Source organism: Larimichthys crocea, chromosome VI (genome assembly GCF_000972845.2).
Source record: "Larimichthys crocea isolate SSNF chromosome VI, L_crocea_2.0, whole genome shotgun sequence".
NCBI lineage: Eukaryota > Metazoa > Chordata > Actinopteri > Sciaenidae > Larimichthys > Larimichthys crocea.
The window spans coordinates 25,171,940-25,185,429 of NC_040016.1; the positions used below are offsets into that span (position 1 = coordinate 25,171,940).

Consider the following 13,490-nt stretch of genomic DNA (forward strand, 5'->3'; position numbering starts at 1 on the left):
ATTCCATTTCAAAAAGCCACTTTTAATTAATCGAGTAAAGTTTAACATTATAATTTACAAACACAGTGTTAAATAATGTGTGATTTCCATTTTATTGTCTTCTCGCTGCAGTGCACTCGTTTATATGAGACACAAAAAACTGAATAAAAATGCCACGTTAATGTCACTTTGAATATCACTGTCTTCATATATATGAGGCGGTCGGTGCTTCACTCTTTGCTTTACTTTGCACAGAAATTTCAAATCTAAAAACTTTTGCTCCTCACCTGTCCATGGTCGGTGGAGTTTCCGACAGTTTCCGGGATCTCCAGCTCCAAACCCAGAATCCGCTCGATGGAAAACGCCGGCCTGTCTCCTCCTTCTGTCACAGGAGCCAGGTGGACGCCATAACGATTGATAAGGATCGACTAATCGACTGAAACTACTGATGACGACGACCAGAAGCAGACAACAGTTCCATGGGTTCAGATGGTGCTGTTGGTTCTTCGCTGTGCAGCTGTGGTCTGAAATCCACTGAGCAGGTGAATGGATGCTGGAGTGTGAGGCACATGTGAGCAGCAGGAGTACAAACTGCTGACTGCTGCTTTAAATGGGAGTGGAGGATTTACAACCGGCCACAATTAAATTAAGAAGTGGGTTTTTTCCCATGTGAATGAGATTCCCTGAGGTTCCATACAGCAGCTATCATCTTGCCCTGTGTGTGGTCAGTGTGTGTGTGTGTGTTACTGAGGGGACAGCATATTTAATTTTTAGTTTACTTAGTTTCACAATCAAATGCCACAACTCTGCAAACAGAAGTATTTGTAAAGTTTGCAGCGTGTTTGTGTGTGTGTTTGTGTGTGTGTGTGTGTGTGTGTGTGTGTGTGGTTCTCCCTCATGTGATGGTGCATGTGTGAGATTAGGAGGTGTCACACAAACACAAAGCATCGCCGCCGCCTTTTCTTCTGAATTACCAAGTAGAAAATCAGTTTAGTTTTTTCACACTGCGTCCGTCCTTCTGCTGCAAGTCAATCTAATAACAATAACAACAATAATATAATAATAATGATGATAATGATGGCAATAGTAATGACCTGAGATCCACTAAATGCCATTAGCCTAATCTGGTGTGTGTTGTGATGCAGATGAAGCTGAAGCAGCGGGGAGGAAAAACCTTTTCAGAGCAGATTAGTTCTTATGAGCGCCTGAAGCAGCGTTAAACTACGCACACTTGTTTATTTAACCCTCAGTGAAAGGCAGGGTGGATGTGGGATGGAGGAAGGAAGGCCTCCTACCACTTGAGCCTGTGAAGGAAAATCTCCAAAATTTGGGAAGCGCCGGAGCCAGAGCTACCGCACCTTTAAAGCTCGCTAATTAACTGCTGTGCAGCTTTAACCTGTATTTACAGAGATGTAAACACAGCATTTCTTAACATTTATCCATCCACCCTGTACGACTGCAACTCCCCTAAAACCACAACCGTTCATGTTACTTCTCTTGGACAAATATGAAAGTTTCAGTGTGTCCACAGGTCAAATGTTTCACTTTGGAAAGAGCCGAAAGTTTCCTCCATTTCACACTCATTTCACAGCCTTTGTGACACACTGTATATGTATATGTTGCTGTATGTTAGCTCATGGTAAGTATTATAACAAGCAGCAGAGCAGTTCTGCCTTATAACGTTCCAACTGTCCCTGGAATAGGATTTATTTAACCAGGAAGTCCCCTTGAGATTAAACCTATTTTTAAGGGACAAACACCGACATGCCATGATTCAGTGTCTTGGTCTTCAATGTGGATTTAAAATCAGATCTTTAGTTTTAAAGCGTTCTGTGAAACATTCAGAGGGTGCAGAGTATCCAGACGCCTCTTTCCAGGTTCAGACAGCATTTAAACGTCCCTTAACGCAGACTTGTAATTAACTTTTCGCATCACTGGAACCAACGCGCTGCACTCAGAGATCAAAAACGCAGTAAAGGCCAGAGTTCAGCAGAGAGCTCAAGAGAAAACTACAAAAGTTTCACATGTCCAATGCGTGTTCACTCTTGATTGGTCAATAAGCCGTGCCTGGTTTGTGCATGACATGAGTTTCCCCTCATGTTTCCACCGTCACTATCCAAGAAAACATTTCCAGAGATTTAATGTGCAGTAAAGTACTCGCTGGGGCTCGAGGAGCTTCAGAGACACCAAGTGGAGCCTGAAAGAAATGGTTCATGTGTCTCACATTTTTGATGCAGGTGGAGATCAGCAGTGACAGCAACATGAACTTTGATCTAATGAATTACTGAGAGCATCGTTCTTGACCATAGATATAGTAAACAAGACCTGGAGTGCAAGGCAGGCAGCTCTGTGAGGCTTTAAGCTGATTTACTACTGACAATACAAAACATGATAATCAGCGAGCTCTCCGTGTTCATCATCTTCTGTGGCTGGTGTTTGGATTTATCATGAACGCTGTGTTCCAGGACGAAGGCTGACGTTCTTCTTGTAGTCAAACTATAACTTACTAATACTACTACTACTACTACTACTACTAATACTAATACTTATACTAATACAAGCACTAGTATATCAATACTACTACTACTACTACCATTACTGCTACTACTACTACCAATACTACTACTACCAATACTACTACTACTACTAATACTAATACCACCACTACTACCAATACTAATACTAATATTAATACCACCACTACCATCATTACTACTACTACTACTACTATTAATACTAATACCACCACTAGTACCAATACTACTACTACTACTACTACTACTACTACTACTACTATTACCACTACTACTAATACTAATACTAATACTAATACAAGCACTACTACTATCAATACTACTACTACTACTACCATTACTGCTACTACTACTACCAATACTACTACTACTACTACTACTACCAATACTACTACTACTACTAATACTAATACTAATACTAATACCACCACTACCATCATTACTACTACTACTACTACTATTAATACTAATACCACCACTACTACCATTACTGATACTACTACTACTACTACTACTAATACTAATATTAATACCACCACTACTATCATTACTACTACTACTGCTACTACGTATTTCCAATCATTGAACTGAAATCACTGGGAGCATCCTGAGCCCTTCCTGAACGTCTACATAGTTATTTTGTGTTGATAAAGTGAAGAAATGTGACCTTTAGAGCGATTCAAAGAAGCGTTACTTCTGCTTTCCTCCACAAATGTTCCCGCCTTTTTAACATGGCAGTCTATGAGGCTGTGGATGGGTGTTGGTGGTGCATCTTTGTGTGTTACGCCAAAACTATAAGGCTGACAGCTTTAGCAGACGAATGTGAGTGAGAAGACAAATTTTCCTACGTTTCTATGTATAAATCATGTCTGTAGTGGGGCATTTGAGGCCACGGTAGTCGAATACGTTTTATTTTTTCACTGATTTTTCTCTCTGCTCCTCACTCTAGCTGATGATGTCATCCACTGTAGCACAAACATTCCGTGCAATACACACCCATTATAAACCCAGAAATTTGAGTAAAAACCTGCTCAACTTTAAGCCTTGATAGTTTAAAAACGGTAAAAGCTGTCGATGAGTGAAGTGAATCCCTGAAGAGAAGGCAAGAGTACCTACATTTTAAAGTTGAAATGAAGTCTCTCGGTGAAAGTATGCCAGAGCAGTTCATTGTTGAATATGTAAAAAAATAAAATGTTGGTACGTATTTACTTTCATATTGATGCTTTTAGACGCTGTTGTGTGACTCTTTGTCTTATTTTCTCTTTGTCATAAACCTGACTCATGGATGTAACAGCCATCAAATTGATGGATCTTAATGACTAATGTATTGTGATAGAGTCATGCATGGGACAGACAAAAGATTCAAATATTTTAATAAGTTTTAATTAGACTTTGTACAGTTAGAAAACAGAAAATTAATATTAAGTTGAACCTGTGGCTGTGAATTCTCCACAGCTGAGCTTCTCATGACGTTTAGAAGGGAGCAGAAAGAAACCAGCTGATAGAAAGAGAACATTAAATGTACAGTTCATCATCTTCGTCATCACTCCTCAACTTCGTCCACCTCGAGCTGGAGTCGGGAGGCGAGTCGCTGGGCGAGCTCCTGCTCACCTCGTGCATGTCTGACCCCGAGGTCAGCGACGGCTGACTGGACCAGCTGCAGACGGGTTTCTCTGAGGGAACGCCTCAGCTTGGCACGCCGGTTCTGAAACCAGATCTGAGAGAGAGAAAAATATTAATATTAATGTGAGCAGAGGAAGCAGGAGAAGAGTCATTAAGGACAACATGAGGACAAACTAAAGACCGGCTGGGACCTTCACGTCCTCATGGTGTCTCCTTCATGCCATGCTAGATGTCACTACATCCTACACACTGCTTCTTCTGTATTCATTTGCTTATTGCAAATATTTAATGAGATATATTAATAAGTCTGTTGACATCACCGTCTATTGACGTGATGTTTGTGCTGTCTGTCTGTCCGAACCTGTATTCTGTCCTCGTCCAGGTCCAGTCTCCCTGCCAGCTGCTCCCTCAGCTGGATACCTGGATAACAGTTCACCTGAAACACTGTCTCCAGTACGCTCACCTGCACACACACACACACACACATAGAGATTAACAAACTATAGACTTCATCTTTGATTTATTGACAGATTGATTGATTGATTACCTGTCTGTTGGTGAAGGCGGTGCGTGGTCTGCGTCCGATGTACCAGTTTGATGTCGGCCTGGAAGACTTCAGCTGCTGAGGATGATGATGATGATGATGATGATGATGATGATTAAAGCACACGCTGTTTCCTGCGTTCTCCTTCTCTGCTCCGATCTCTGGATACATAAAAACATAAGAATATATCTCACATCAAGCCATCTGTTGATGTATTCTCACAACATTAAAGCAAATATTAACTTTTAGATCCTGAACCCAACAGATTACACATGTATTAAAACATATTCAGTATTTAGATTGGTGTGATATTTTCCATTATTACCTGTTGTGTGCTTCATCCCTCAGATTCATGAAACACTCACATTATGGAATTTTAGTTTTTGTTTATTTTTCAGTTCAGTTGAGATCAATGGAACAATAAACCCGATCAATCATGCAGAGACGAGAGAAACTCTCTGAGACAACAGTGAATTTCTAAACAGCCGTCAGCTGGTTGATTCATACGAGGGCTGGAATTAATTAGTGACTTTCCAAAACCAAGAAAAAGACCTGAAAATGACCGAGGGGAGCAATAATTTGGGGATGATATCAATAAAAATCCTGAACTCAGAAGTCATAGATTTACAAAAAATATACCCATAAATTCAATTCCATTTCAAAAAGCAACTTTTAATTAATCTAGTAAAGTTTAACATTATAATTTACAAACACAGTGTTAAATAATGCTGTGATTTTCCATTTTATTGTCTTCTCGGCTGCAGTGCACTCGTTTATATGAGACACAAAAAACTGAATAAAAATGCCACGTTAATGATACGTCTACGTTTGAATATTACTGTCTTCATTTCTATGTGGCGGTCGGTGCTTCACTCTTTGCTTTACTTTGCAGAGAAATTTCAAATCTAAAAACTTTTGCTCCTCACCTGTCCATGGTCGGTGGAGTTTCAGACAGTTTCCGGGACTCTCCAGCTCCAAACCCAGAATCCGCTCGATGGAAAACGCCGGCCTGTCTCCTCCTTCTGTCACAGGAGCCAGAGTGGACGCCATAACGATTGACAGGGATCGACTAATCGACTGAAACTACTGATGACGACGACCAGAAGCAGACAACAGTTCCATGGGTTCAGATGGTGCTGTTGGTTCTTCGCTGTGCAGCTGTGGTCTGAAATCCACTGAGCAGGTGAATGGATGCTGGAGTGTGAGGCACATGTGAAGCAGCAGGAGTACAAACTGCTGACTGCTGCTTTAAATGGGAGTGGAGGATTTACAACCGGCCACCAATTAGAATTAAGAAGTGGGTTTTTTCCATGTGAATGAGATTCCCTGAGGTTCCATACAGCAGCTAATCTCTGCCCTGTGTGTGTCAGTGTGTGTGTGTGTGTGTGTTACTGAGGGACAGCATATTTAAATTTTTAGTTTACTTAGTTTCACAATCAAATGCCACAACTCTGCAAAAACAGAGTATTTGTAAAGTTTGCAGCTTGTGTGTGTGTGTGTGTGTGTTCTCCCTCATGTGATGGGTGCATGTGTGAGATTAGGACGAGGTGTCACACAAACACAAAGCATCGCCGCCGCCTTTTCTTCTGAATTACCAAAGTAGAAAATCAGTTTAGTTTTTTCACACTGCGTCCGTCCTTCTGCTGCAAGTCAATCTAATAACAATAACAACAATAATAATAATAATAATGATGATAATGATGGCAATAGTAATGATCCGCTGAGATCCACTAATGCCATTAGCCTAATCTGTGTGTGTGTTGTGATGCAGATGAAGCTCGAAGCAGCGGGGAGGAAAAACCTTTTCAGGAGCAGATTAGTTCTTAATGAGCGCCTGAAGCAGCGTTAAACTAACAGCACACTTGTTTATTTAACCCTCAGTGAAAGGCAGGGTGGATGTGAGGATGGAGGAAGGAAGGCCTCCTACACTCTGAGCCTGTGAAGGAACATCTCCAAACTTTGGGAAGCGCCAGGAGCCAGAGCTACCGCACCTTTAAAGCTCGCTAATTAACATGCTGTGCAGCTTTAACCTGTAAATTTACAGAGATGTAAACACAGCATTTCTTAACACTTTATCATCCACACTGTAAGACTGCAACTCCCCCTGAAACCACAACCGTTCACTGTTACACTTCTCTTTGATATAAAAAAAAAATATGAAAGTTTCAGTGTGTCCACAGGTCAAATGTTTCACTTTAGAAAGAGACGAAAGTTTCCATCATTTCACACTGTATATGTATATGTTGCTGTATGTTAGCTCATGGTAAGTATTGTAACAAGTAGCAGAGCAGTTCTGCCTTATAATGTTCCAACTGTCCCCTGGAATAAGACTTTATTTAACCAGGAAAGGTCCCATTGAGATTAAAAACGTATTTTTTAAAGGGACAAAACAACGACATGCCAGTGATTCAGTGTCTTGGTCTTTCAATGTGGATTTAAAATCAGATCTTTGAGTTTTAAAGCGTTCTGTGAAACATTCAGAGGGTGCAGAGTATCCAGACGACCTCTTTCCAGGTTCAGACAGCATGTAAACGTCCCTTGAACGCAGACTTGTAATTAACTTTTCGCATCACTGGACAAAGCAGCACTCAGACTGTCCGTTTGCTTGAATTACAGCAGATTCTGAGAATATTCCCAAACTTTACCAGCGTGTGCACGCTGGAGATAAAACCAGTAAAGGCCAGAGTTCGGACAGATATCAGCAGAGAGCTCAAGAGAAAACTACAAAGTTTCACATGTCCAATGCGTGTTCACTCGAGTTGGTCATATAAGCCGTGCCTGGTTTGTGGCATGACATGAGTTCCCCTCATGTTTCCACCGTCACTATCCAAGAAACATATTTCCAGAGATTTAATGTGCAGTAAAGTACTCGCTGGAGCTCGAGGAGCTTCAGAGACACCAAGTGGAGCCTGAAAGAACTGATTCATGTGTTCTCCAACAAGTTTTTGATGCAGGTGGAGATCAGCAGTGACAGCAACATGAACTTTGATCTAATGAATTACTGAGCATCGTTCTCGACCATAGAATAATAGTAAACAAGACCTGGAGTGCAAGGCAGCAGCTCTGTGAGGCTTTAAGCTGAATACTACTGACAATACAAACACGATAATCAGCGAGCTCTCCGTGTTCATCATCTTCTGTGGCTGGTGTTTGGATTTATCATGAACGCTGTGTTACCAGGACGAAGGCTGACGTTCTTCTTTAGTAGTCAAACTATAACCTCATGAAGTGTGTTACCAATAAAACAAACCAGCACACAGTTTCCTTTAAGATAATTTATTTTTCATTTTGTACAGTAAAACAGGTTCAGAGGCTGCGTTTGATCCACGGACAGGGGACGATGGATTTACACACCCAGGATGTTTGAAACTTTGAGGTCGACCGTTTCTCAGCGCTCGTGTGGTTTATTGAGTATCTTACAAAGATGGACAATCGATCAACTCTGTCGATCGTGACAAAGCGTCCGATACGTCATGTCGTACAACAAACATAAACTTTGCTGAGGGTGCGTTCAAGGACGCCACAACTCTCTGACACAAACTCGCACCACAAGATTCCGGATGGAGGGAAAGCTGTCACACAGTTCTACCACGCCAGCAGCTAACAAAGGCATTTCTCTGCAGGATAAACATCGTATATATATACACTCTACACCCCGTCCTCAGAAAGGCATGTGTGTGTTTCATTTGTTCCGTGTCCACGTTGATCGTTGTGACGAGAGCGTTGCGGGGTCGTTGAACGCGGCGCCTCTTTTGGTAGGTGTTAAGCCTGGGTAGGGGTGCGCTTGTTTACTTGGGAGGCCTGTAGGCGATCTTCCTGCTCTTCAGCACTGACCACCGGTGTCTCTTCAAGTAGTAGAGCAGAGGGACGAGGATGGCCGAGCCCATCAGCAACTGGAAGGAGAGCGCAAAGATTATTCACACGACAAGCTCGAGTGGACCAGCATGTGCAGCTTTGGAGACACCGTGTGGAGACTGACAGAACTGCGAGTGGTCGCCTCAGTTTCTGATGAAGGTCGAGATCATTCTTACATTTAATCTTGTTATCTTGTTTTTAAGATGTCACCAAATATCAGCTCAGATTTGTAATTTTATTTACATTTTTTATGTATAAAGTATTCATTTTTGTGTGTGTGTGTGTGTCGTACCTTCAGTCCCATGCGTTTGCGTTGGTCGTGCTCCGGCTCGGCAGCCCACCTCAAGAAAGTACACACATCTTTAGCCACCTGGCTCATGGTGGCAGGGGTTCCTATGGCAACAGACACATAATAACACCATGAGCACAATTATTAGTGACGACGACACGAGTCAACATTTGTTCTTCTGCGTGTTTCATCTTCCATCTTCCATGCGGCCCACAGCGGTGAGACGACCCCAACTAATTATATATCAAAACGAGAGTTTTCATCCCAAATCCAGTGCTATTACTTTTCTAGGAGATTTGCGAATTATTCGCAAAAAACTGCGGAAAAATTTTACATAGGAATGAATGGGAAAGTCTTTATTTTTTACAATGAACTGCTCTGGCATACTTTCACAGAAAGACTTCATTTAAACTTTAAAATGTAGGGACTCTTGCCTTCTCTTCAGGGATTCACTTCACTCATCGACAGCTTTTACCGTTTTTAAACTATCAAGACTTAAAGTTGAGCAGGTTTTACTCAGATTTCTGGGTTTATAATATATTTTAACGCTGTGTGTGTGTGTGATACGAAGGTTGAAGTATTTTAATGAAGGAACTGATGTGATATATTAAAGTGAATTTATGTAGCGACCTAGAAAGTCATTTTTTTGGTAAATCTGGTGATTTAAACACCAGAAAATTTGTTTACTTAACATATTACTCGACACAGTATCGAGTATTGTAGAAAAACGTAGCCTCGCTTCGAGACCACGACGACTGAGGCCTTGATACGATGTCAATGTCAGGTGGGTTCTTTCTAATTTTGGGAGTTTCGGAAAAGCTCAGCTTCAAGGTGAAAGTTTTCGTCTAAACGGAGAGAGAACGATGTTTATTCTCACACGGACGTGCGCTCTGGATAAAAACGCGTCTTTTCTCACCGTCATCAAACTCCAGCACCTCGTTGTAGATAGGCGGGGCCATGCCGATGGCCTGTCCGGGGAAGTATGGGTTGTAGTAGAGTCCCTCTCTCACGGACACTCCGGCTGGAGGTTCGCAGTATCCTGTTAGCAGGCTGAACACGTAGTCCTCTCCTCCGTGCCTGCGGGCAGCAGGCGGACACGAGTTAACACCACAGACATGCAAACATGTGTCGTGTTTAACCGTGGAGGCGGTCTGTGTTTCAGGACGTACCTGGCGTTGACGATGTAGCTGAGATCTGGAGGCATGGCTCCGTTGTTGGCCGCCCGGGCTGCCTCAGGGTTGGGGTAGGGCTTTGGGAAGTAGTCGGAGAGCTTTCCTGGCCGAGTGAACATCTCTCCGCTCTCATCGGGTCCGTCCACGACCTCGATCTGAACACCACACACAAGAAACCTTTAAAAAGGTACGTCCTGAAACAGGAAGTCATCGCCGACTGAGAGAACTCGTATGCACTCACCTCCTCAGCGATGACCTTGACCTCGGCTTCTGTGTGCGACACTCCCACCAGATTTCTGAAGGCCAGGTACTCCATACTGTGGCAGGCTGAACACACCTGCTTATACACCTGGTACCCCCGACGAACACTGCGGGGCGACAGAGAGAAAATGTTCTGTACAAAGTGTAACTCTAAAAAAAAAGGTGCCACATGTTTGAACTCAGAGAAACCCGTCATACCTAGCGTGGTCCAAAGAGGACAGAGGTCCGCCGTGGCTCCAGGGGTATTGAGGCGGGTGGAGCTCCAGGTCGGAGGCTTTAACTGACTGGTGCAGCATCAGAGCGAGCCCCGCGCCGCCGGCCGCGACCACGCCTAGTGTCGTCAGGGCGACCTTCTTGTTTCGTGGCAGGCTGGCGAAGGACATGTTTGCCTGCGGAGGAGTGAGGAGAAGACACCGGTTAGCCGTCACAGGACAACACGCAGGACGAGGAAAATTATGAATTCCTGATTTCTGGAAGCAACGGTCAAAAGACATTCTGATTACTATCACGCGAGACAGCGACAGCAAACTCACATTTGAGAGTGCACGTCATCGTAACGCCGTTCTCTGCTCGCCCTTAATGAAACTGCCCTTCACAGGGTCACATGACAACATCCCTGGATCACTATATACACAAACCTCCATCTCCCAACCTGAGAGCAAGCTACACTTCGAGTCATGTTGCTGACGCTTCTATCCTTATGTACAGCGAGGACTGTAGCCTCAACACACGGGGCGGCCGCTTAACCCACTACGCTACCGACCTCCCCATGTCACGAGAATCTTTAAAGGAAGAACCCTTGAATAAGGAGGACTGGATTCAAAGTATCAAATTTTAGTTGAATTTATTACTCTTGTACAAGAAGGAGCGTTTAACAGTCCAACACACAAACAGGTTACAGAGAAAAGGCTCCTCGAGGAGCTCTATCAGTTGGTTCTTATACATTTTTTAAAATGGGCTTTCTCAGACACCTCCCCACTGATACAGGTAATATCATTTTGGTTTTCTGCTCAGTAATGAGCATTATGTTTCATATCCACATGGTACTCCCCTAGCCTGTCTCTCCTGTCCTTGTACCTATTGCATTTCTAAAGCTTAACAACGTTTAAAAGTAAATCGCATTTTCGACCGCCTATATGTACTCGAAAACTCACGAAAATTCGCCTACCCCCCCCAAAGTCGGGTGTAAAATTGCGCATTTTGGGGGTCTCGCACATGGACGTGCAAAAATTGCTTGACAGCGCCACCTAGATGTATGTTTTCAGAGGGGCACCTCGCCACGGTTTCATCCACGTGTATGAAATTTGGAGTGAGTATGTAACATGCCGAGACACACAAAAAAGTCTCTTGGTGCCCCGGGCTACAGTGAAGCGTATGGTGTCCAGTTTCTGTCAAAGTTGGCCTTTTCGTGTTTTCGGCCTCATTTCCAGGGGTCGCATTTGAACGAACTCCTCCTAGGGATTTTACCCGATGTGTTTGAAACTTGCCGCGTGTGTCCTTAATGCGTCGACAATGAAAAGTTATAAAAATCGCAACTTTTCATCAGAGGCCGTGGCCGTGACGGAGCGTCAAAGTCAACGCTGCCGATTTTTCTGGAAAACAAAAAACGAGACTCTATCGCTATCGTATACTTTCTCAGAGCCGTCTGAAACTTCTTGTGGTTATCAAGACCGATGTTATGCACATGTGTGAGGACCATCGCTGCTTGCAGCTTTAATTTATAACGGTCTCTCCCTGCCAGCCTCAGTAAACACAGGCCAACTAAGGGAAGACATGGTAAAGACACGACACACACACTATAAAACATCTGCACCCCAGTATAATCCTAATTTTTATAACAACTTACAGGACAAGGACCCTTCGACATGCAGACTGGGCATCGAACCACCGACCATCTGATTAGTGGACAACCCGCTCTACCTATTGCACCGTCATATCAGGTCACCTTGTGCACAGGTGATGGAGGTTTTGGAACCACATGGAGAAGCTGCTACACCTGCAGGTGAGTCTGTCCCTGCAGCAGGTCACAGCTGACAGGTCACAGCACGAGGACATTTAACCTCAGGTGTTCCTCACACACACACACACACACACACACAGACAGGTGTTAGCAGGTGTGTGTGTGTGTGTGTGTGTCACAGCTGTGGACGCCTTTCATCACCGGAAGTCCTCGCAGTCCTTGAAATGCTAACTCGTTAGCTCGGCTACATTAGCCGTTTGACTTTATAGACAAAACGTGACGTCACCGCGCCTGACACACACACACACACACACACACACTCAGGTGTTAGCAGGTGTGTGTGTGTGTGTGTGTGATCGTTTAATACCGGACAGGTTCAGTTTCCGGTCAGCGTGTCCCGTTTACCGGGCGGTCATGAGTGAGCTAACCGAGTTAGCCTGCCACACACAGCGGGCTTCAGAGTCCCGGTAATCGGTGTTTTAACGGTAACCGACGCCGTGTCCGTCTCTGCGTGTCCCCGCTGACAGAACCCCCTCAGACCCGGCGGCACCGCGGGGGACCCGTCCTGAAAACACGCGGCGAACACGAGTGACCTTGTCTCACCCCATTGACAGCAGCCAGGCTAGCGTTAGCTCAGCTCGTTCTCCGTTTCTTTCTATTAAACCCGGTCCCGGACTCGCTCCGAACCGGGTCACGGAGCCGCCGCTCAGTCGGTCCACCTACCTTCGGGGTGTGGATAGTTCTGGGCGCGCTCAGCAGAACTCTGCCGCTCCCCGACACCGCGACTCGTAGCGCCGCCATCTTCTTTCTCTGCGCGTCTTCTCCGAGCTGAGAGGAGCTCGAGACCAGCGCCGCGAGCCGGGCACCAACTGCTTCCGGTGTGGATTTTCACAATAAAATATAACAGATAGATAGATACATAGACATACATACACAGACATATATACACAGACATATATACATAGACATATATACACAGACATATATACATAGACATATATACACAGACATATATACACAGACATATATACATAGACGCCGCATTGAGCGCTGAATCGTACGTCGACACGCTGCCATATTGGATGTGGCAGATCTGCCCGTAAACTAATAACAGGAAATTGACTGAACTTCATACGTCGACGTACGATTCAGCGCTCAATGCGGCGTCTATGTATATATGTCTATGGATAGATAGATAGATAGATAGATAGATAGATAGATAGTCTTTATTTATCCCAAGCTGTGATGATAGACAACATAAGAATAAAAATAT

At 43.9% G+C, this 13,490-nt stretch overlaps 2 protein-coding genes across 3 annotated transcripts; both read right to left on the reverse strand.

Moving 5' to 3' along the window:
- Positions 1 to 3,921: 3,921 nt before the first annotated feature.
- Positions 3,922 to 5,995, reverse strand: hesx1 (HESX homeobox 1). 2 transcript variants are annotated; one of them, XM_027279766.1, is made up of 4 exons: positions 5,607 to 5,995; positions 4,684 to 4,841; positions 4,498 to 4,599; positions 3,922 to 4,230 (listed from the first exon to the last, which is right to left on the reverse strand). In XM_027279766.1, exons 1-4 carry the CDS (start codon positions 5,728 to 5,730, stop codon positions 4,057 to 4,059), a joined length of 558 nt encoding a protein of 185 aa, XP_027135567.1. In that variant the 5' UTR covers positions 5,731 to 5,995; the 3' UTR covers positions 3,922 to 4,056. The 2 variants fall into 2 exon arrangements, with proteins under 2 accessions (XP_027135567.1, XP_027135568.1); XM_027279767.1 differs by lacking the exon at positions 5,607 to 5,995 and adding an exon at positions 5,006 to 5,197.
- Positions 5,996 to 7,940: 1,945 nt separating this feature from the next.
- cyc1 (cytochrome c-1) lies at positions 7,941 to 13,097 on the reverse strand. Its single transcript, XM_010754557.3, has 7 exons — positions 12,941 to 13,097; positions 10,456 to 10,646; positions 10,238 to 10,364; positions 9,994 to 10,151; positions 9,741 to 9,901; positions 8,828 to 8,928; positions 7,941 to 8,573 (listed from the first exon to the last, which is right to left on the reverse strand). The coding sequence occupies exons 1-7, from the start codon at positions 13,016 to 13,018 to the stop codon at positions 8,469 to 8,471; spliced, it is 921 nt and encodes a 306-aa protein (XP_010752859.1). The 5' UTR covers positions 13,019 to 13,097; the 3' UTR covers positions 7,941 to 8,468.
- Positions 13,098 to 13,490: the final 393 nt, after the last annotated feature.

What these genes read in the sequence shown, in the direction of transcription:
- hesx1 (XM_027279766.1), bottom strand. Translation starts at nt 5,730, where the DNA reads ATGGCGTCCACTCTGGCTCCTGTGACAGAAGGAGGAGACAGGCCGGCG. An exon ending in ACTCCACCGACCATGGACAG is followed by an intron (nt 4,842 to 5,606) that starts GTGAGGAGCAAA and finishes TTATGTATCCAG; the next exon opens with AGATCGGAGCAGAGAAGGAG. An exon ending in TGGACGAGGACAGAATACAG is followed by an intron (nt 4,231 to 4,497) that starts GTTCGGACAGAC and finishes TCTCTCTCTCAG; the next exon opens with ATCTGGTTTCAGAACCGGCG.
- cyc1 (XM_010754557.3), bottom strand. Translation starts at nt 13,018, where the DNA reads ATGGCGGCGCTACGAGTCGCGGTGTCGGGGAGCGGCAGAGTTCTGCTG. An exon ending in GAACTATCCACACCCCGAAG is followed by an intron (nt 10,647 to 12,940) that starts GTAGGTGGACCG and finishes ACTCCTCCGCAG; the next exon opens with GCAAACATGTCCTTCGCCAG. An exon ending in TCAAGGTCATCGCTGAGGAG is followed by an intron (nt 10,152 to 10,237) that starts GTGAGTGCATAC and finishes TGTGGTGTTCAG; the next exon opens with ATCGAGGTCGTGGACGGACC.